General features: G+C 41.0%; 1 protein-coding gene across 1 annotated transcript; it reads left to right on the plus strand.

Moving 5' to 3' along the window:
• The first annotated feature begins 221 nt into the window (after positions 1-221).
• On the plus strand, positions 222-23,231 carry LOC122920864 (plasmalemma vesicle associated protein). Its single transcript, XM_044270649.1, has 5 exons — positions 222-733; positions 8,801-8,867; positions 11,718-12,301; positions 16,683-16,730; positions 18,172-23,231. The coding sequence occupies exons 1-4, from the start codon at positions 359-361 to the stop codon at positions 16,722-16,724; spliced, it is 1,068 nt and encodes a 355-aa protein (XP_044126584.1). The 5' UTR covers positions 222-358; the 3' UTR covers positions 16,725-16,730; positions 18,172-23,231.
• The last annotated feature ends 449 nt before the right edge of the window (positions 23,232-23,680 follow it).

Genomic DNA, 23,680 nt, shown 5'->3' on the forward strand with positions numbered 1-23,680 from the left:
GTCTAAGCAAGGCTTGACCCAGCATTCTAAGTTATGGTTATTATGGGTTGGGCTAAGATTGGTACCATATTGTTTGCTTTCTTGTGTGCCCAATAACAATAAGTCACATCTTTTCAAAGGTCTCTCATTTGAGGAAGTTGGATGCATCCTGAGCAGCAGGAAGCAGACAGACTTGTAAACTTAGAAAAAACTAATATAAACAGTAAGTCAGAAAACGAAAATGTGACCGACCCGCCCTGTCATACTACCTTCTTCTAGATAAAATGTAAAGACTGCCAAATGCAGCAAGTCTCCATTGTGGAAGGATCACAGTTTACTGTTTGCCATCAGAGAGTTAAACATTAGCTGAGAACCAGCCATGGACCCAAACTATGCAATGGCAAAGTTTGGATTACAGTCCAAGGATATCCTCAAATCTAAGAACAGAGGTTGCTGGTATTATACCAAATATTTCTTCTTTTTTTTATCTATAATCCAGTTCCTGATTATCCTTGGTCTGGTTCTGTTCATGCTGTATGGAAATGCCCATGTTGGCACAGAACAAAGGCTTATGAGTGTAGAGAATCGCTACAAAAACTTGACAACTGATTACAACTGGTTGATGGGCAATTTTTCTCAGATGAAAGGTAAAGTCGCCAGCCTAGAGAAGGAAAATAACAACTGCTCAAACCTATTAACTACAGCACTGAAACAACTGCACAACAAAACAATTGGGAGACCTGTACTACACATGGTGAGTACCAGAATTGTTTGTCTATTTGAGCTTTATGTTTGGAGCACGATCTAATCTTAACTATCACGCGAATCGCATATCTGTCATGTTTAATTGCCCAAAAAAATTGGAAAAAGTAAGCTAATACAAAACATGAAGGTATTAAAAATTCCTACCATTTTAATCTTTGGAAGCACACCTCTTTGTGAACATTGTAACATCAGACCATGCAGGTCTGCTATGGCTTGAAGAACATAGGCGTCATTAATGGCCTTTAATGTCTGTTTTATAAAATAAATAACATTTACAAATTCTCCATAAAATATTACACTTCTGACCAGTATGCAAGAAGTCTAGCTGTGTAGAATTTCACGGGTCTAGTCCTATAAAAACATTGGGCTGGTGCTGAGGATAACCATTTCTGTCTTGTAATATTGGTACACCTATGCTGTTCTCCAACAATAACAGGCTCTTCTCAATACAGAGAGAGAAATAACAAGTACTATTCTGTTGGTAATATGCTAAAACTTTTTGGGAAGTTCAGATCTGGTTCTAGTTTATAGACATTATTAGCAGTATCAAAGTCAAAGGGGACCTGTCACCTTGGAAAGGCTATGCAGTCTATGTACAGCATGTTACAGAGCAGGAGAAGGTGGTCAGATTGATGCATAGTTCTGTTGGGAAAGATCCAGTATAAATGATATCTTATTCATTTAAATCATTTTTGGCTTAGGAGTCTAGTGGGCAGTCCTATTGACAGCCATATGTGTATACATAGATAGCTGTCAAGCATAAGAAGGACCACACACTGGACTCCTAGTAGAAGAAGTGGATCAGAACTCATTTTTTTGATGCTAATAAATCTTCACTTTATTGTCATAAACAAAGTACAGACAGATGTGACGCATTTCGGCTAAACAGCCTTTTTCAAACAAGCATGTCACATTATACAGCATGCTACATATATCTATCTATCTATCTATCTATATATATATATATATATATACCTGACTTGAAAAAGGTTCTGTGAGAGAACTGAAACGTTGTCACTTGATATGTGTGAATAAACAGCACAGTTTTTAATTCTTCAAGGAGTGCTGTGGATCTTTTATTGTTTATTGACCGTCCTGAATCGAGGGCACCCTACATTCTAAACTTCAAGGGAGTGCTGCCAGACCTTTTTCTTATGGATATATATATATATATATATATATATATATATATATGTATATATATATATATATATATATATATATATATAAAAGGCATATTCAGGATCAAATTCTAGCATAAAGACACTTCCAGAGGGATGCCCATCATTTCCTGCCTGGCTGCGATCTGTACATTGTTCCTGTGCAAGCGTGTATGACGGGAGCAATGTGTAACAAGCGGACAGCTAGATTAATCACTGCAAATAGTGAGCGTTCGCTATTGAGAAGTCATGAAGACAGGTGACAGCTGTTATTCATGGTAGAAGGACAGCTATAATATACAACTGCCCCTATTTATTGTGGAGCAGCTGTTACCTGTAAGGGTACTTTCACACTAGCGGTATTCTTTTCCGGCATTGAGTTACGTCTTAAGGGCTCAGTACCGGAAAAGAACTGATCAGTTTTATCCTAATACATTCTGAATGGAGAGCAATCTGTTCAGGATGTCTTCAGTTCAGTCTTTTTGACTTTTCAGGACGGAGATAATACTGCAGCATGCTACGGTTTTATCTCTGTCCAAAACTCTTGCCGGAATGCATTTTTTCCCATTGAAATGCATTAATGCCGGATCCGGCCCCCGAGTGTTCCGGCAAAACAGATGCAGCATTGCAGTCTTCGCATGCTCAGACCGCAAAAAAATTGAAAAAAAATAAATACCGGATCCGTTTTTCCAGATGACACTGGAGAGACAGATCTGGCACTTCAATGCATTTGTCATACAGATCAGGATCCTGATCCGTCTGACAAATGCCATCAGTTTGCATACGTTTTGACGTAAGTGTGAAAGTACCCTAAGGCTACTTTCACACTAGCGTTCGGGCGGATCCGTTCTGAACGGATCCGCCCATAATAATGCAGACGGAGGCTCCGTTCAGAACGGATCCGTCTGCATTATATTAGCTAAAAAAAGCTAAGTGTGAAAATAGCCTGGGACGGATCCGTCCAGACTTTCAATGTAAAGTCAATGGGGGACGGATCCGCTTGAAGATTGAGCCACATTGTGGCATCTTCAAACGGATCCGTCCCCATTGACTTACATTGTAAGTCTGGACGGATCCGCACGCCTCCGCACGGCCAGGCGGACACCCGAACGCTGCAAGCAGCGTTCAGCTGTCCGCCTGTCCGTGCGGAGGCGAGCGGAGCGGAGGCTGAACGCCGCCAGACTGATGCAGTCTGAGCGGATCCGCTCCATTCAGACTGCATCAGGGCTGGACGGCTGCGTTCGGGTCCGCTCGTGAGCTCCTTCAAACGGAGCTCACGAACGGAAACCCGAACGCTAGTGTGAAAGCAGCCTAAGTCATGAATTCATCTAGCTGTCCACTTGTTTTACACATTGCTCCCGGCATACAGGGTTACACATGCACAATGTACAGATTTCAGCCAGGCAGGGAACTATATATTTTTAGTCTTTTGTGTATGTAGTAAATGTTTCAGATCTTTGAGTTCAGCTCATGCAAAATGGGAGCAAAACCGAAAGTGTTGCGTTTATATTTTTGTTCAGTGTATGTGTGTTGTTTATGTTTTTCCACAATTCTTCTAGTTTTTAGTTAAATATATATCAAAGCCTGCATGCCCTTAAAACTACCATTATGTAAAGTTGGGTCAGTCTGCTAAAATTGTCGTATCCATCTTGCTGATCTTGACTCAATTGCAACTTGAAGACCAAGCAATAGCTATAGACCTTGGGCAAGTTTAGTAGCATTGAAGGGCTGTGGCATTCAAGTCCATTATTCATATTTATGATTGAAGTGTAACTGTACTTTCAAAAACCATTTGATGTCATAGTGACATATTAAAGGTTTTGATCGGTGGAGGTCTTTGTGCCGAGACTTCCGCTGATCAGTAAAACAAGGAGGTAACTGCCCCTCCTTGCCAATGAAGATGAGCTATGAGCCCATCTCCAGTCTGTGCTCAGTATGAGCATTTCTATCTCCTCTGGTCATACACATTTGTCTTCTTTTGGCCGAACGCGCCAAGAATAGCAGGTTCGTTCGAAACACCACTGTGTGGGGAGCTCCTGACTCTCTCCTTAAAGATGATGTCGGGGGAGACAAGGATCAGGCGAAATGAATATTTTCGCCCAATTTCTTTGTTCTCCCAGGAGATAAGCCACCACCAGAAGTGTTTGGTGGTGGCTTTCTCCTCTTTCCCCATTGAATACATATTTAGCCGAGCTGAATGTGTATGTGTATGAGGGAGGTGGGAGGGAGTCAAGAGAGATAGCTGTCAGCCAAACAATCATTCGGCCGACAGCTATTGAGCTTTAGTGATCGTGGCAGTCTCAGCACTCGGATCGCCACCAATCAAAACTTTGATATTCACTATGACATATCAAAAATTTCAAAATTATCAAAAGTACATTTACACTTTGCTACCTTTAAAACCATTTAATATTTTACAGTATAAACTAGCAAATCAGTAGAGGAATTGCAAATATACAGTTCACTCTTGGTTTGTGCTAGAGCAGTGATGGCTAACCTTGGGACTCCAGCTGTGGTGAAACTACGACTCCCAGCATGCTCCATTTATTTCTATAGATTCCATCGAAATGTGGTCTCAAAGAAGAAGACCAGTGCATAATATGTGGTGGAACTGAAACTCTGTCACAACAAATCTGGTCTGGATAAGTTGGTGGTCTTCTCAAAGAGAAGGTCTTTTGGAGGGATTTTACTGTATATACAGATAGTTACCTAGATGAAATAAGGAATATAGTACAGCCTAAGGCCTCATGCACACGACCGTGGGTCTTCCTTGATTTTTGGAGGATCCACGGACATGAAGGAAAAAGTCGTTTTGGTGTCCGCCTGGCCGTGCGGAGCCAAACGGATCCGTCCTGACTTACAATGCAAGTCAATGGAGACGGATCCGTTTGACGTTGACACAATATGGTGCAATTGCAAACGGATCCGTCCCCCATTGATTTTCAATGTAAAGTCAGGAGTCCCTATTATACTATCAGATCTGAGTTTTCTCCAATCCGATGGTATATTTTAATGGGAACGCCTCTATGTTAGAATATACCATCGGATTTGAGTTACATCGTGAAAACTCATATCCGACAGTATATTCTAACACAGAGGCGTTCCCATGGTGATGGGGACGCTTCAAGTTAGAATATACTACGAACTGTGTACATGACTGCCCCCTGCTGCTTGGCAGCACCCGATCTCTTACAGGGGGCTGTGATTCGCACAATTAACCCCTCAGGTGCCACACCTGAGGGGTTAATTGTGCGTATCATAGTCCCCTGTAAGAGATCAGGGGCTGCCAGGCAGCAGGGGGAAGACCCCCCTCCCCAGTTTGAATATCATTGGTGGCCAGTGTGTGCCCCCCCTGGCCCCCCCTCCCTCCCTCTATTGTATTATCATTGGTGGCCAGTGTGCAGCCCCCCCTCCCTCCCTCTATTGTATTAATATCATTGGTGGCCAGTGTGCGGCCCCCCCCGGACCCCCTCCCTCTTTCTATTGTATTATCATTGGTGGCCAGTGTGCGGACCCCCCCGGGCCCCCCTCCCTCCCTCTATTGTATTATCATTGGTGGCCAGTGTGTGGCCCCCCCTCCCTCCCTCCCTCCATTGTATTAATGTCATTGGTGGCCAGTGTGCAGCCTCCCCACTTCCCCCCCAATCATTGGTGGCAGCGGAGAGTTCCGATCGGAGTCCCAGTTTAATCGCTGGGGCTCCGATCGGTAACCATGGCAACCAGGACGCTACTGCGCTGTCTGTGCCGGGAGCTCCTCCTACTGGTAAGTGACAGATCTGTGCGGCGCATTGCTTAATGATCTGTCACTTACCAGTAGGAGGAGCTCCCGGACGGTCACAGACAGCGCAGCAGGTAAGTATGATGCTTCTAATATTGCTAAGTAACCATGGCAAGCAGGACTGCAGTAGCGTCCTGGTTGCCATAGTTACCGATCGGAGCCCCAGCGATTAAACTGGGACTCCGATCGGAACTCTCCGCTGCCACCAATGATTGGGGGGGAAGTGGGGAGGCTGCACACTGGCCACCAATGACATTAATACAATAGAGGGAGGGAGGGGGGGCCAGGGGGGAGCCTCACACTGGCCATCAATGATAATACAATAGAGGGAGGGAGGGGGGTCCGGGGGGCCGCACACTGGCCACCAATAATATTAATACAATAGAGGGAGGGGGGCCGGGGGGGGCCGCACTGGCCACCAATGAAATTAAAACTGGGGAGGGAGGGGGGTCTGCCCCCTGCTGCCTGACAGCCCCTGATCTCTTACAGGGGGCTATGATCCGCACAATTAACTTCGGATCCGTCTGTATGAAAGTAGCCTAAGGACACGGATCACGGACACAGATGCCAATCTTGTGTGCATCCGTGTTTTTTCACGGACCCATTGACTTGAATGGGTCCGTGAACCGTTGTCCGTCAAAAAAATAGGACAGGTCATATTTTTTTGACGGACAGGATACACGGATCACGGAGGCGGATGACAAACGGTGCATTTTCCGAGTTTTCAACGGACCCATTGAAAGTCAATGGGTCCGCAGAAAATCACGGAAAACGAAACAACATCCACGGGTGCACACAACGGTCGCGTGCATGAGGCCTAACTCATTGGAAATTCTGAAACCTCAGGTTTAACATTCAATCCCTACATCATTCTATTAGATAAGTAATAGTTAATGGAAACTGTGATCTAGAGAGCTGTTTGTACACAATTGTCTGGATTATTTCCTTGTAGAACTGGTGATCAGGGAACAGTTTAGCCTTTTTCCCCAAAATACTTGATCTGCAGGGTTGAGAATTGAAAAGTTTCTGCTATTAAAGGTCGGTTTTGATCCTTTTATATTGATGGCCTATCCTGAGAATAAGACATTAATATCTGATCGGCGAGAGTCCAACACAAAGCGGACGCAACGACCAGCTGTCCTGCAGTAGCTCAGGTGCCAAACCTACATAGCTCCATCCAAAGCGTGTAGTGGACACAGCTGGTTACTGCAGCACTGCTCCCATTGCAGTCACATGCAGTGAACTGAGCTGTAATTCGTCGTGAATTCCTTCTAGCACCACAGACCAGCTGATCGGTGGGATAGCAGGGTGTCAGACCCCTACCAATTAAATATCCTGAGGATAGGCCATCAATATAAAAGGAATGGAAATTCTCTTTAGTAGAAGACACCTTTCAAGTCTCAAACCTGCAGAGCCAGTATTTTGGAAAAAAGACTAAAATCTTCCCTAAGGGTCTATTCACACGTCTGCAATTCTGTTCCGCATTTTGCAGAACGGAATTGCGGACACATTCATTTCTATGGAGCTGCACGATGTGCTGCCCGGATCTGGAAATGCGGACCCGCACTTCCAGGTCCGCAATTCCGTTCCAGAAAAAAATAGAACATGTCCTATTCTTGTCCACAATTGCGGACAAGATTAGGCATATTCTATTATAGGGCCGGCGATGTGCGGTCTGCAAAATGCAGAACGCACATTGCCGCTGTCCGTATTTTGTGGATCCGCAAAAAACACACAGATGTGTGAATGGACCCTAATCGTCAGGTTCCTGCCTAGTCATCTTGACTGTCCCTGTCAATCAAGGAGAAGAGGGAGGTGCTGGCAGAGCTAGCAGGAGGAGAAAGGGTGCATACAGTGACTTGGGGCCAACCTCGGTGCAATGAACTGCTCATTTGCATATGAATTAAAGTTTTTTGTTTTTTTTTGTAGACTGAAGCAACAAATCACTAAGTGAAAGTTATCATTGCATTCAGTTGAGCTAGCCCTACAAGCCATTGTGCCTGGTTTAAAGGGAATGTGTCATCCGAAAATTACCTATTATTAAAATCCCGTTTTTATATTTAATATATTTGAAGTTTTGATGATATAAATTTTAATATCAATATTCATATTTAAACAAAAAACATAAAATCTGCCAGTTTTTGCACTGGCCACTAAGGGCCCATTCAGACGGCCGTAGTGCTGCAAAACACGGATACCGGCTGTGTGCGTTCCGCAATTTACAGACTGCACATTGCCGCAACCATAATAGAAAATGCCTATTCCTGTCCGCATTTGCGGACAAGCTCTATCTTTTCCGCTGAGTTGTGGAACGGAACCACGGATGCGGACAGCACACGGTGTGTTGTCCGCATCTTTTGCGGCCCCTTTGAAATGAATGGGTCCACACCCGTTCCCCAAAATTGCGGAATGGATGCGGAATCATTCATACGGTCGTCTGAATGAGCCCTTAGCCTAATAATAGACACCACTTCTTGGTCTGTACAGATAACATTGCTGCCGTTATCTGCTTATCTGTCATTCAAATCCTGTCTGGAATGATATCACCTATGTTAATAGATAAAACAGGATCCACCATTCACAATAGTTGATTGTTTATTCTATCCTTGTACAATGACGTCTGCACAGGTCACAGAACATGTCTAGAAAACTCTCCCATAGAGGTCACTGAGGTCCCCTCCTGTCCATTGTGTCTATGGCCCATGTGCCTGTCGTAAAGAAATTGTCTTTATTCTTTCTAAATGCTGTTAAGAACAACTCAGGCAAGATGGCCTCCCCCATAACCATGTTCAGGAAGCTGAATAAATCTGAAATCAAAAAGTAAAAACAAATTAGAAAGAAACATATATGCTGTTATCTGATTTTAACTGGCAGATAACATTTTTGGTGACACATTTCCTTTAAAGGTGAATTTCTTGGTGAATGCTTATGTTTGTAGCGCAGATTATTCTGGTGATGGGTATGTAACTTATGCAATACCCTACTGCATACGTATAGTGTTACCACTAAGTGTTACTAGCCATACTAGCATTTTATCTTAATTCAAAGATAATTAAAATGAAATAAATCTATAAATAAATCTATAAATATTCATGTTCACTGCAATTTTTCTTTTTAGCCTCCATCTCCAGCGATCTGTAATGTCTACCAAATTGCTCTAGACCGATGTAACACAACTTACATAAGTAAGTAATTGGCTCACATTAAATACATATTTTTATAGAAAGTTTATATGCTTTATTTCTCAGAAATTAAAGTTTTTGCTATCTCCTTTCTAACAGCATAATGTTGGTACCTAGACACCTATAGATTTATCCATATGAATCACTTTTGCAACCCTGTCATTGCAGAAAAGCTTATGGAGTACGAATGTTTAGGGTCATAAGCAGTTAAAGAAAAGGGAAGAGGTCCAATGCAAAACCCAAATATATTGAACATTTTAGGCAAGATTTTTGACTGTGAGCACAAATGCAAAAAGAATCAAAGGTTGTCAGCAATTACAAAATGAGGCCTCATGCACATGACCGTATGTATTTTGCGGTCCGCAAAAAACGGATTTGCAAAAAATACAGATGACGTCCGTGTGCATTCCGTATTTTGCTGAACGGAACAGCTGGCCCCTAATAGAACAGTCCTATCCTTGTCCGTAATTTTTTTGCTGAACAGAAATACAGACACACGGAAACAGAATTTACACGGAGTACCTTCAATTTTTTTTGCGGACCCATTGAAATGAATCGTTCTCTATACGGTCCACAAAAAAATGGAATGGAGACAGAAAGTAAATACGTTTGTGTGTATGAGGCCTTAAAGGGGTTGTCCGCTTTTACTTTGGATGATTATCCTCAGTATAGGTGATCAATATCAGATTGGCGGGGATCTGACTCCCGGCACCTCCGCCAATCAGCTGTTTGAAGAGAAGACAGCTCTCATACGAGCACTGCTTTCTCTGCTCTGTGTACCTGCTTGCTGCTGCAATTACAGTGGTGAGCAGAGTAATTACAGGTATGGCGTCCACATTCCCTTCTATGGGACAGCTCGGTAGCATTCACTTGAACAGACAGAGCCTTCCCATAGAAGTGAATTGGGACGCTATACTTGTAATTACACTGCTCACCACTACAATTGCCGCTACAAGCAGGTAAACAGAGCAGAGAAGGCAGCGCTGCCTTTTCTTCAAACAGATGATCTGGAGTGCTGGGAATGAGTCCCCTGCCGATCTAATATTGATGACCTATCCTGAGCTAGAAATGCCTATTCCTGTCTGCAAATCGCACGGACAAGAATAGGACATGTTTGATTTTTTTTGCAGGGCCACGGAAAAGAAATATGGATACCAACAGCACACGGTGTGCTGTCCACATGTTTTGCAGCCTCATTGAATTGAATGAGGCCTTAGGCCGGGGTCACATGTGGCTGTTTAGCTGCGGATTTGCCGGTGTGGATTTTCATGCAGCAAATCCGCAGCACTGTACAGTTTGAGACAGAACAGGACTTTTTTCCATCCAAAATAATTGAAACCTGACAACATGCTGTTTTCCGTTTTTTTTCTATTTAACTCTGAATGGATCAAAACGGAATGCATTTAAAATGTTGCGTTTTGCTTTCCATTTTAGCAATTACCATATGTTATTTTCCGTTTTAATCACATTTTAACGAATTGCTAAAACAGAAAGTGAAATGCTGATGTAAACTCCCCCTTAGGCCTTATGCACACGACCGTTCCGTTTTTTGCGGTCCGCAAATCGCAGGATCCGCAAAAAACGGAAGCCGCCCGTGTGCCTTCCGCAATTTGCGGAACAGAACAGGCGGCTCATTGTAGAAATGCCTACTCTTGTCCGAAAAACGGACAAGAATAGGACATGTTAAATTTTTTTGCAGGGCCACGGAACGGAGCAACGGATGCGGACAGCACACGGAGTACTGTCCCCCTCTTTTGCGGCCCCATTGAAGTGAATGGGTCCGCCACCGAGCCGCAAAAACTGCGGCTCGGATGCGGACCAAAACAACGGTCGTGTGCATGAGCTCTTAGAAGAATATTTGGTTGAGGTTTCTCTGCTTCCTCAACGACTTCTATGAAATCCATAATCAAATCTGTTTCCAAGAAGTAACATGTCACTTCTCAAGCATTTTTCAAATTATCTTATTATTTTACACCTTTATAATTTTACACTGTGTGCACAAGGTGGAGTTTTTAACATTAGAGGGGTTTTCAACAATATCCCCCCCACCACACACACACACACACACTTGACCTGGAAAATCACTAACCTGCTTCCCAGGCGGGCCGTCCGCACCCTCATCCCCCAGCCTGCAATTCTCTGCTGGACTACTCCGACAAAAACATCCGGTTTGACATCACTGCAGCCAATCATGGCTGTGGCAGTAAACGGCTTCCCTTGCGGACAAATTGTCACATGACCCAAGGTGTTCCTGTCACTGCGACAACCAGTGATTGGCTGCAGGCGATGTAAAACTGGATGTTTGCCAGCGTCGGAAAGCAGGTAAGTAGGCTTTGCTTTAAAGGTCTGGCAAAGTGGGGAGGGTTTGTCAACCCCCCCAGTTCCCTTTAAAATCAATGGGGACACTGTTGGTGAGTTTTGGTTGTGGATCTAGCAGCATAAATCTGTTCCCCGAAGCTGAATCAGTGGCAGATTTTAGCCGTATGAACGTACCCTCAGGTTCTGTTTAGGCCTAAATGGTTAAGAATCAGTTATGATAGGTGTTTCCTTTTGAGTCCACACCCCAGACGTTAGTGCTGCTATATATAGTGGTAACCCAGAGTCAATAAAGGCCCACAGAGCTTCCATGTTTAGATGTTATTTAGGGTATATAAGGTAGGTTGTATTGCAATATGTGGATGTTTTTTTCCATTGGAAGTTTGGAACCATTACTAACATTCTGACAGAATGTGATAAATGTAATAGCCAGATAGTGTGATATCTTTGATAAGAATAATAATATTTTTATTTATTGTTTTTTTAGTTTTTATATTATTATACATCTTATCTAATAGTCTTTTTTTTTGTGGGCAGTTGAAACACTTCAATTAAAGCATACAATCTTGATACTTCAGAGGGATCTTGACCGGTTAAAAGAGAACTCGGGCCAGACAATTAGCACTCTTACCAACAAAGTCACCGTACTCACTTCTGAGAAGGAAAAGCTCCAGAACATGAAGGAGGACCTGGAAACTCATGCTAAACTATCAAATGCTGTGTGTACTAATATCAATCAGAGGTTTGACATGGAGCTAGAGCGTATGAAAAATCGCTTTGATGGTATGATCAGCAGCCATGAACCCTTCCATGTTTCTAAATGCTGGACTATAAATGGAGAAATTAAAAACAATATAGACCAAACAATAAACAGGCTGAAGCAAGATGTGAACAATGTCATGTTTGAGAACAGCCAGCTGAAGACAGACAATGCACGCGTGAGCGATAATTTTCAGAAATGCAGCCAAGAAAAGATGGTTATCACTTCAGAGAAAAATAATCTGTCCATAGAAAAGGGAGGACTGGAAAAGCAGTTGACTGAAAAAAAGGAAGAACTTTCCACGACTTACTCAAAGTATATGAAAAAGGAAGAAGAACTAGAAAATTGCCGTAAGGTGCAGGTGGGTGGCACTAAATGATAGTTGGTTGTTGTCTACATTGCATATTGCAGTAAAAGTTTTATCTGTGAAGTCAGTGCTGAAATTTTCATCTTTGTCTTAATCCATTAACAGGAGTAATTTTACATCATATTTCTACCTCAACCACATCCACCCAAAGGGGGGAATTTATCATCCCCCTACACTGGCATAGAAAGTTGCAAACCCTGGGTGTGTGACACTTTAAGCACCTTTGCACCTGAATCTAAGTGCAAGTGGCATTTCTACATTGCCCTCACTAGTTTTTGAAAAACGGTTGTGGTGGGGCAGAGTGTGAGAGGGCCATCAGCCCCGGCACGTTTATCCTCATTTACACCAGTTTTCTAGTGTAAATGTTTACTGAAATTTACGCACCTAGGGGCTGGCATAGATTTTAACTTAGGTACATAGACTACCAAGGGATGCACCTTATTTATGATGAGGGAGGTGTGCACATCGCCATAAGTTAAGTTTATCCTCAAGCAGCAGAGGGGTTAACAACGGCCGACATAAAACTCTGGTCTTTGATAAACTCCTCCACCCCCCAGAATGAATTAAAATACACATGCTGTGAAGCTCAGGAACTCTGCCGCAAAATGTCTGAGAGCAGATTTGTCACCCATACTGTATGTACTGTCTATATATTATGCTGCAGTGGAGCAAAATCATTGCTGAAACTGGCAGGGAAGCCACACGTAGGTGCATTATATCAAATAGCTCTGCACACATTATGGTGTTCCAGGGCAATATGTTCTAATGATGCAAATGCGTAGATCAGCTTCTTTTATAAAGTGTAACTGTACTTTCAAAAAAGTTATGATTTGTCATAGTGATGGTCAGGGCCAGATCGAGGTTGGTGGAGTCCCCTGGGCAAGAATTATGGTGGGGACACCCTAAAACTATATTTTATTTTTTAAAGTAACTGTAGCACCTTAACTGGGGGGGGGGGGGGGTCCTAAGCTTCATGCCTGCTGCCTCCTTCCTCCAACACCCACCTGCTTGACTGTTGAACTCTCATGTCAGGCTCTGTCTTAGTCTGTACCGAAGTCTGTGCTGGCATGCTTCTCTCCTCTGCAGGTTCAGCTGTGACGTACTGCCCCCAGAGTACCCTTAATATAATATAAAGACTCAACCCTAAGGCTATGTTCATATCAGTGTTGGACGTTCCATTGGTGGCCTTCATCAAAGGTCAACATGCTGTGCTTTTTTTGTACTGTAAAATTATGGACCCCATTACAGTCCAGGGCGTCTGTCAGACATTGTTGCTGTTCATCGCTGCCAGTATTTGTGTTGTGCTCTTATAATGGAGCAGAACAATGGAAATGAAAAACTGAGATGTTATTGAAGTCTAACAGCATCTCTCACCCTGCAGCACTGCTCTCCCAGTTTATAATACCATCTACCCCTTCCCTCTGACAGCACTACTTTCCTCCTATCCATTCAGAGCAATACTCAACTTCCTCAGAGCACTACTTGCTACTCCTACAGCATCATCCCCTGCTGCAATACTACTGTATCCTTCATCTTTCCCTTCAAAACACCCCACAGCACCATCTCACCTCCTTACTCTTCATTTCTCCTTGGAGCACCGCTGCATACAGCACAATCAATCCACCTCCCCCATGTTCCCATCCCATCCCCTGCTGGCAAGTCTACCACCTTCACCACCCATGCAACATTTAGCAGAGATGCTGACAACCAGTTAAAGTCTGAAAGAAATGCTAGAACGGCAATGCCCCCATTGCTCCTAGAGGTTCATTTGAATTTATTATAACTTCATTTTTCTCAGCAATGCGAGCATATATGAACATGGACCAACACAGATGCCTTTAGCTGCCAAGTGCACATGTAATAGGTCAGGCAGGTTCATATGTACAAATCTGCTGACAGATGCCCTTTAAAAGAATACATTATTTACTCATTTAATCCCTTCCACTGAAGTTCTGCAACTCTCTCCTTTTACTTTTGTGCAGTGGATCTCGTGCTATTTACACAAGTGACCACTGCAGGCCATCACTGGACTCAGCAGCCTCATGCTCAACATAATGAGACCACTGAGGTCAATGGTTGGCTGCAGCTGTCACATGTATAGATGGTCCATGATCAGATGCACAGAACTAAACAACCTTTTAGGGTGGTGGTGCTGGAGCGGTGGGGGAATAGATTGGTGAGGATTTTTTTTGTTAGCTTTTTTTTAAACCATTCCCTGTCTTTCTAATTATTTTTATTTCTTGGACAACCACTTTAAATTATACAAGTCCAGCTGCTATCAGCCTTCACTAGGGTAATTTTTTGTTACTAAAACAGTATGCATATATGAGTCTCTATTGTCGCCTGCAGGCAATGAGAATTGTATCATGTCTATGCAAAGAATTCAGATCTCTGGATCAGGAACACAAAGCTCTGACCCCTATAAAGATACATTAAAGTGGTTATTCTAAGCCAAAGTTTACAATGTTTTAGAGCTCTCAACAAACTGTTTCCTTGGTCTCTGGGATGTTGAGGGATAAGAAGGGTGGGAGGATGACTTCTCTACATGTGAACATTTTTCAAGTCTTTCTTATTCTAGAAAAATCAAAAAAATAAATTATAACATATTGTTTAGTTGATGTCCATAACTATTAAAAGGGGTTTCCAGTAAAAAATAGGCAAGACAATAATACAACTAACAAAGAAGAATTACTTACCTCTACCAATCTCCTGCCACTGCTTTTTCAACACTTCTCTGGTCCCCACTACTTCCTGTCCCAACACAACAGATCGTCTGACCTGGTAATTAAACCATTGGGAAGTAATATTTCAGTCTTACAACAACTTGAGTGCCAATGATATATCTCCCCCTCCTGAATCTGCTCTTTGATCCTTGTTAGTATGGACACCTACAGGCCCAGAATATTATCCTTTCTTACATGTCCTTGGAACTTCTACGATTACCATACCCAGACATTGGAAATACAGGAAGGGACCATTTAAAATTGAATTTGTCGATGACCACAACAGAACTATGACAATTGAAGGGCATACTTGAGGCACTTTGAGCTTGTTCACTAGTACTTGGTCTATCTGGGTGGTTTTGGGCCTGGAATTACACTGCTGAGTCAGAATATAATGGTCAACTTTGACAGTTGCTTACTTTTCCTTCTATCACCTCTTTTTTTCTTTCTCACTTGTCTTTCTTTCTTTTCTTTTTTTGAGTGCTAAAAGAAGAAATTCTGCTGATTCATATTAATTAATGTGATATGTTTATCATGAGGTGGGGTTTCAAAACTACACCAAACTGCCTGTTTGAACATGACCTCAGACTTAACTTTGTGCAACCTTTTATGTTTCTAAATGGAAAATCCCATCAGTACTTACTATATTTTTGTTTGTGGAGGATTTGTCCATTCTCTGTAACATTTTTGATGAAAAGGATTGGTGATGGTGATTTTCGGTGACTTACAAACTCCTTGACAACGAGCTTCTTCTTTATATTTCTTTATCAAAAATACTTCATATATATATATAGTGCATACAAAAATTACTCATGGTCAAAAGCACATATTTATCACAATGTCCATATCTAGCAATAAAGTCCTATGTGCATAGGGTCCTTCTGAGGTTCAGCACACATGGTGCCTAGCAAGCATGTAACTATGTTTCGGTGGTCTGCCCCCTATTGCATGAGTCTTTTGCTGCTCTATATGCAAAGGAGTGATATCTTGCAACACATGATGGGTGTAAAGATCCCCATAGATGTTAGTATATATGTTCGCTTAACCCAGCATTTTCATCAGGGCCCGTCTGACAATCTAATCAAGGAAGAGAAGAATTATGTGTTGAATTTCAGCCACCAATTCTTTTGCTCTCCCTATAGATGAACAGCTGTCAGACACTTCTGACATCTTTTTCTCCTTTCCTATTTGAAGGGGAATAATTTAAGTCCATTTTGAGCCTGTATTGTCTTAATTTGAACCAAATGTATTAAGCGCCACACATTTATTAAATGCTACCCCCTCAATGGAATAAGATTGTGCCTTTTTTAAATACAAAAGTAAAAGTTGCAGTCAATGAATCTTGCATGCACCTGATTAAAATAGCCCACATTTTAGACTTTTTTCCACTTACAGTTCAGGCACAAGGGGAAAAATACATTTCCTGGCAGCGTATAGTACATAGTAAGTTTTTGCAGCACAGGTTTTTTGAGAATTCTTTCTTTTTATCCTTCATGAGACTTCAATATCTACAACATACTATAATTACATTGTTTAATATGTCTGCATAGAATAAACCTCTAAGAATATTTGCAAGTTCACAAAATGTGTACCTCTTTGCACATATGAATGTAGAATAATAGCAGTTACTTCCTTATTTTCCTTGTTTTTAGATTGGGGGACGCGTGACTGGTGGGCTATTTCCACGGTCTTAAAAATAGGTAAGAAAATGTGAATTTACAGTATTCTCAGAAAGAAACTATTTATTCTTTAAAATAAGTCTCTCACCAGGAAATTCACAGTTAAACCAGGCACACTGCCTTGTAGGACCAACTCAGTTGACTGTAATGATACCTTTCACATAGTGATCTATTGGTTCATTCTGGAGAAAAAGCACTTTTAATCCAAATGCAAATGAGCAGTTAAGTGCTCAAGCCACTCTGTGCACCATAGCTTCTCCTGCATCTTATGTCAGCCCCTCCATCTCCATCTTGATTGACATGGCCAGGCGAGATGACTATGGAGGAACCTGACCTTGTCTATTAAGGAAGAGTGGGAGGGACTGCCAGAGGAAGGCAAGGGGTACACAGAGTGGATTTGGCCTGCCCTCTCTGCACTTGAACTACTCATTTGCATATTGATTAAAAGTACTTTGCTCCAGATTGAAGCAACAGATCACAAGTAAGGACTCATGACTGTGCTCAGTCCAGGAAACACGGCCTGTGTGTTGGCTGTATCTCTCAGACTGGCCAATGGCTCCTCTGACCAGAACTTACAGCATCATAGCAATTTACGATACAGTGAGTTCATATTGACCGCAGGTCTATTGTACTGTACTTACATTATCATGCGCGTTCAGAACCATAGACTTGCGGTCAGATAGGAACTCGGTACATTGTAAATCAATATAATGCAGTGGGCTTGAGTCAGAAGGGCCGATGTTGGTACGGGAGAAAAAACTAGTTTTGTTACTGAAAACCGAGTTAACAGAGATTTTTAATTACTTTCATCATGAATTGAACAAAAGAGATAGAAAAGAAAAAAATGGAATTAGAATTCTGATTCATTACATTGCGATAATATGCTAGGGATAGATTTGGTGTCATATTCACCAGGACTACTTGAACAATTCCAGCCAAATGTGTCTCCCTTGAATAAGTCAACTGCATTTTCAATAAAGTTGGACTGCAAAATATCCTATTCAAACATATGCCGTACGAAAAGGATGCCCTTTAAATCCTATTAACATGTGAGCATATACGACCAATTTTTTATGATGCATACACTGACAGAACACAACAGTACACAATGGTTTCTTATGACGTAAGCCCTAGTGTATGTATGTCTGATATATGAAACTGATATTATACACCCAGACAGGGATCTAGGTCTCTACAGTCTGTGTACAGTACCACAGAGAATGATGATTTTATACATGCAATCAGAAGTATATAGAGGTTGGGTAGGGTCCGGTTGAGTGGGTTGGGAATGGGGAGAGAAAAAAAGGCATAAGAATTAATGATGTTATTGATTAACTACCGTATGTATTTGTTTTATTGTTTTCTAAATAAAATTATAAAAAAAGTATATAGAGGTATATAGAAGTATATAGTATTATAACTATCTTGCCATTGTATTGATGTTTTTTTGCTTTATCTGCAGAAGTTTAAAAGATGCAAAGAAAGAAATGATGTTAATTCAAATGAAGATGCTTGTGACCCACACTAGCAGTTTTTGTAATTGCAGAAGATGAATGCTAATATTACTAAATTTACCAGTAAATATGCAGCCACATTGATCATGCAGAATAAAACTAATCAACCCTGAAAAAAGTTACACACTGGAAACTAAAACTGTTGTTTGGGATTGAAAAAGATGAGAAATGTTTTCTAATTATTATGCTTATTTTCTTTATAAAACAATACAATCTTTTCAATACATATAAGCCAATTATACTTTTACTAATGCATTATTGGAGATGAGCATATTCTGTACAGTATGTTGAATATAACATGCACATAATCAGAAGTCTTGCCTGTACTAGACAATGGACTCTATGGGCTGCAGACCTCCAAACATTATCTGTTGTCTTACTGTATCATTTCAAGATGTAGGGGGGTAGTTATCAAAACTGGTGTAGAAGAAAACTGGCTTTAGAGGCCATACCAACGAATCAGATTGATCCTTTCATTTTTCAAGGTAGCTCTGAAAAATGAAAGGTGGAATCTGATTGGTTCCTATGGGCCACTAAGCCAGTTTCCTTTACACCACATCTCCCCTATTGTCATACAGAATGAGAGAAATAATTTACTATTTCTAGCTTAAATAACAGCAAATCAAGCGTGTCCTCTTTTGTGAGTTTGTTAAAATTTATGTGACGGCTTAAAGGCTATGGACACCTGTAGGGTGTTTTTTAATTGCATGGGCTGTATAATAGAGATACAAATATATTTGTAATTGTTTTCATTACCATTTTGTTTGATTTATCTTAACCTTATCTTAACCTTCTCTTAACATCCTGAGGACTCATTAAAGGAATTTTCCAGGACTTTCATTTTGATGACCTGTCCTTAGCATAGGTCATCAATATTAGATTGGTGGGGTCCAACACTGTGCACGGCCACCGATCAGTCGCTAGCAGGAGCCAGAGCCACTAACACAGTGTGTGAGCCAGAAGCAGACAGCTTCATACATTGTATAGTTGCCATGCTGAGTTACAGCACCTCAGCTTTCATTTACCAGCCAGTGGCTGCATCTCCTGATAGCTGCTGATGTGTTAGACTCCCACTGATCTAAAACTGATGACCCATCCTAAGAAAAGGTAACCAATACTGAAGTCTTGGAATATCCCTTCAAGCTGACATCCCTTTTGATCTAAGTTTATTTTATTTGAGTCTAAAAATGTCAGCTTCATTTGAAGACAGCATGGCTACGGGCTGCAGACTGAGACGCTTTGTCTGACAGATTTCACACTGAGCATGACTGAGCAGCCTGAAATGTATGAGAATATATGTAGGCTGCATAAGACACCACAAACTTAAGCAACTCTATGGCTACACAGTTGTACTTGTCTGCCATTCACTGCGCTTTTCAATGGGGTTGAGGCTTTGGGATTCTGGCAGGAGATTTTCCTGGACATGTGCCGACAGTATACAACAAACCTAGCCGAATAGTTTAAAGAAATATGACACTGTAATAGAAAAAACTTAACACATGTCATTCATACAGTGGTAAGACACTTTTTAACTATGTAGACCAGGGATGCTCAACCTTCCAGATGTTGTAAAACTACAACTCCCATAATGCCCTCCTGTAGGCTGATAGATGTAGGCTGTCTGGGCAAGCTGGGAGTTGTAGTTTTGCAACAGTTGGAGGGCCAGAGGTTGGGCATCCATGATGTAGACATACATCTGTTTGTGCTTGTCTATACTTTACTGTTATTATTTTCTGGTATGAACCTAGCCTTATAAAGACAGCGTACCACAAGCAAATACTCAAACAACATTGGTTCATTGAAGCAAAACTGGAGAATATTATCTTATTGACAGAAGAGGGATTGCGGGTAGCAGACAGGACCAAATCACTGCTTTTTCTTTGCGCTACCTAATCAACTATTATTATTATTGTAAATTATTGTAGTGAACACCCTTCATTGCACAAAAAGTTGATTGTTTCTTGCAACATACAATGGAGATGAAGTTGTTGCATGTGGATAATAGGAGTTGTCCCACCATAACAACTTATCACCTATCTACATTATAGGTGAAAAGTATTTGGTAGCTCAGCGACTGATCACTGGGAGCTGCAAGAACTACAGTATGAATATGGGGGACCCCCAGTTCTCCATTTGAAGAGAGCGCTGGTCAAATGTACACATCACCACAGGCTCTAACTGTTAATGGGACTTAGCTACCTCTGTTAGGCCTAGTGACAGTAAATGGTGTAGTAGTGCACATGCGTAACTCAGGAACCCTATTCTTTTCATCAGAGGGTATCTCAGTGATTGGACACACAGCGATCATATCACCTATCCTGTGGATGATAAATTGTTATGGTGGGACAACCACTGTAACCTTAATCCTTTCCTGACGCAGTCTTTTTGTTTTTTTTCATCTTTTATTTCTACTCGGTGTCTTTCAGAAGCCATAACATTTTTATTTTAATATTGTATATGATGTAGTGGGATGCTTTTCACAAAATTCCCTATAAAGTAAAACCAATATGTTAACTTCATTCTGCGGGTCAATATGATCACAGTGTTACCAGATTTATACAATTTCTCTTGTGTTTTCAGACTTAAATAAAAATTTTGGAAAAAAAAACCCATTTTTTTATTGTATCGTCATATTCTAACCCCCCACAACATTTTATATTTACATCAATGGAGCTCAATGTTTGTAGGATGAGCTGTATTGATACCATTTTGTGATGTGTATGACTTTATGATCACTTTTTATGAATTTTTTGGGGAAGCTAGAGACCAAAAAATGGTAAATTGACCACCCTTCAAAAAACGAATCCTCACACTGCTCCATAGATGTAACCATAAAATAGTTATAGGGGTCAGAATACGGCAAAGTTTTTATTTTTTATGTATTAAAACAAACTAACAACGATATAAATGTAGCATTTCAGTAATAGTACTGACCAGGAGAATGAGGGTCACATTTACCACATAGAGAATGCCATAAAAACTATACCCATTTGGAATTTTTTTCCAGCTTCCCATTATATCATATGCAGTATCAAATGTGCCATTAGAAAGTACAACTTTTCCTCAAAAAAACAAGCCTTTATACGTCTATGTGAATAGAAAAAAAAATGTATTGCTTTGGGAAGGCCAAAAATGCAAAAATGGAAAGGTCCTGAAGGGGTTAATAGTTTAGGCGTTTTAGGATGCAGCAATACCAACAATCTTTATATTTTTGTATTGCTTATTTTTATTAGTATTATGAGGAAAGGGGAATTTGAACTTTTATATATTGTTGGCTTTCTATATTTTTCATAACTTTATTTTTCATAACTTTTTTTCATTTTTTTTACATTTATGTTTAATCCTCCTAGGGTACCTAGGGTGCATTTCCTGCAAAATGTTGTTTCTTCCCACTGATCCTCCTCCTGGCAGTCTGTGTTCTCATTGTCCTGATAGGACTTCATGATATCACTTGTCCATGTGACCCCTGTTTTCAGATTTCAAACATCAAAACACTTATTTGATTAAATTAATTATGTTTAATTTCCTAATATAAAGGGGCTTATAGAATAGCCAACATAGATCTATGCATTTGCTGGTTGTTTCATTCTTCTGCTAAGTGTAACCCATGTGACTTGATATGGTGATCACTGTGATGTCAAAAGGTCCTTGAAGCTTAGTGATTCTAAACGTTATATGCTTATGTGGAGGAGGACAAAGTGGGGGTTGTAATGGGAGGAATGAAGAGCAGCGGAGGAGATACAGCAGATGACAATCTTACTTCAGACTCAGCTTGTAGTTTCTATCTGCACTGGAAGGAGAGAAACTGGCTTCCTAGGGAACACATAAATATAAGGACAGAATAGTTAGTCATATCTAAGTCAGATGAGATGAGAATTCCTATATAAACAAAATATCTAAAATGTTGCTTTATTAGTAAAGGAGGTGAATATCTATTTAAAATGCAAGTTTAAAAATAAACATGGGAGTGGTTCTTTAACATGAGATTGACTGATGACTTCTACCATAAAATGCAATGATTCACTGTTGCAGTCTATGGGAGAATCAGTGCGTTCTTATCAACTCGTGCCACAGGTAAGGCTTCACGGGGGCCTTTGCTATAGCAGACTTTGGAGCATTCAGAAGGCTCTAGGCTGCCATAGCAACTGAACGTCTCCTGCAAGCTGCAGAATTAGCCATTGGGTCACCATGAGCTCCCGGTAAATGACCACTCAGATGCCATTTTTGCAAATGACCATGGCAGAGTTGTCTCCGATCACAGACTCTGCCAACAGGTGTCAGCAGGCACCCGGTGGTTATGTTCTCCGCTTAGCACCATCTTTAGAAACTCGACATACGCTGTGAATGTTCTGCTTAGAAAATGCATTGAAAACTGACATTAGTCCTGCACTGTGTGAAGAAGGCTTATCTGCAAGTTAAACATGTAATGCGCTTCTGTATAAAGTATATATACATCATAGCATAGTTTATATGATATTTTTAAGGAAAACAAAAAGCACAAGTGTACTCTGAGTGAACCTACTTACAGGGGTAGACCCACAAATGACATTCATCACCTATCCACAGCATACTATATGTGATGACTGTATGATTATCGGGGGTCTGGTTGCTGGGACTACGACTAATCTACTGCTCTATTGACACAGACTATTGAGGGACCCCTGTTCTTATGATGGTGTTTGTCCTCAGTATCCTGTGAATAGGTGATTAATGTAACTCGTTGGTCTACCCCTCCTTTAACCTGGTATAATACTACAGTACATCTAACGAAGGTTACTGTTTTCTGTTAAGTCATCTTCCCTTTCTGCCAAGAACTTTCCTGTATATTTCTTAGAAACATGTACTGTGATTAATACATTCCTTATTACAGGAAACCTCTGCCGTTGGCCTTCGTGTGCCACGGCTGTTTTTTTAACAGGCGACATAAATACATGCACATTGTTCTTTTTTGTAAATATTTCTTTGCTTTTCCGGATATGGAGAATAAATGTTCAAGTTATTGCTGTCATTTGTGTTTGTCGTCATGAATTGATGTCTTGGGAAATGCCTGAATAAAGGCAGGCAGCAAAAAAAGGTGGGAACAAGGTCACCGGGGTATGGCTGCTGATGTTCTGTGAGAGCTGTAAACTACATACAGTATATACTGTACACTACAGAAGTACACCCCTTTAACAACAAGTATGCATTTTGTTGGGTGGTTTCACACACTCAGCATGTAGCAACACTTTTTGTGCTGTTTTATTCCTGTGTTTTATTTGGGCTAAAACTCTGAGGCCAAAAATTAGTTGATAGTATAATATAAAAATGTCTACAATAGAGTGTTTTAGTCTGTGCTGTGTTAGCACCATTTTTGAAGTCAGAGGTTTCAAATTTTTTCAGGTGTTTAATTATTTCCAAACTAAAAAAAAACCTTATTAAAACACATGTACAAATGACTCAATTCAAAAACACAACTTG

This window comes from Bufo gargarizans, chromosome 1 (assembly GCF_014858855.1).
Source record: "Bufo gargarizans isolate SCDJY-AF-19 chromosome 1, ASM1485885v1, whole genome shotgun sequence".
Classification (NCBI taxonomy): Eukaryota; Metazoa; Chordata; class Amphibia; order Anura; family Bufonidae; genus Bufo; species Bufo gargarizans.

What these genes read in the sequence shown, in the direction of transcription:
- LOC122920864 (XM_044270649.1), top strand. Translation starts at nt 359, where the DNA reads ATGGACCCAAACTATGCAATGGCAAAGTTTGGATTACAGTCCAAGGAT. An exon ending in GGAGACCTGTACTACACATG is followed by an intron (nt 734 to 8,800) that starts GTGAGTACCAGA and finishes TTTTCTTTTTAG; the next exon opens with CCTCCATCTCCAGCGATCTG. An exon ending in ATGTAACACAACTTACATAA is followed by an intron (nt 8,868 to 11,717) that starts GTAAGTAATTGG and finishes TTTTGTGGGCAG; the next exon opens with TTGAAACACTTCAATTAAAG.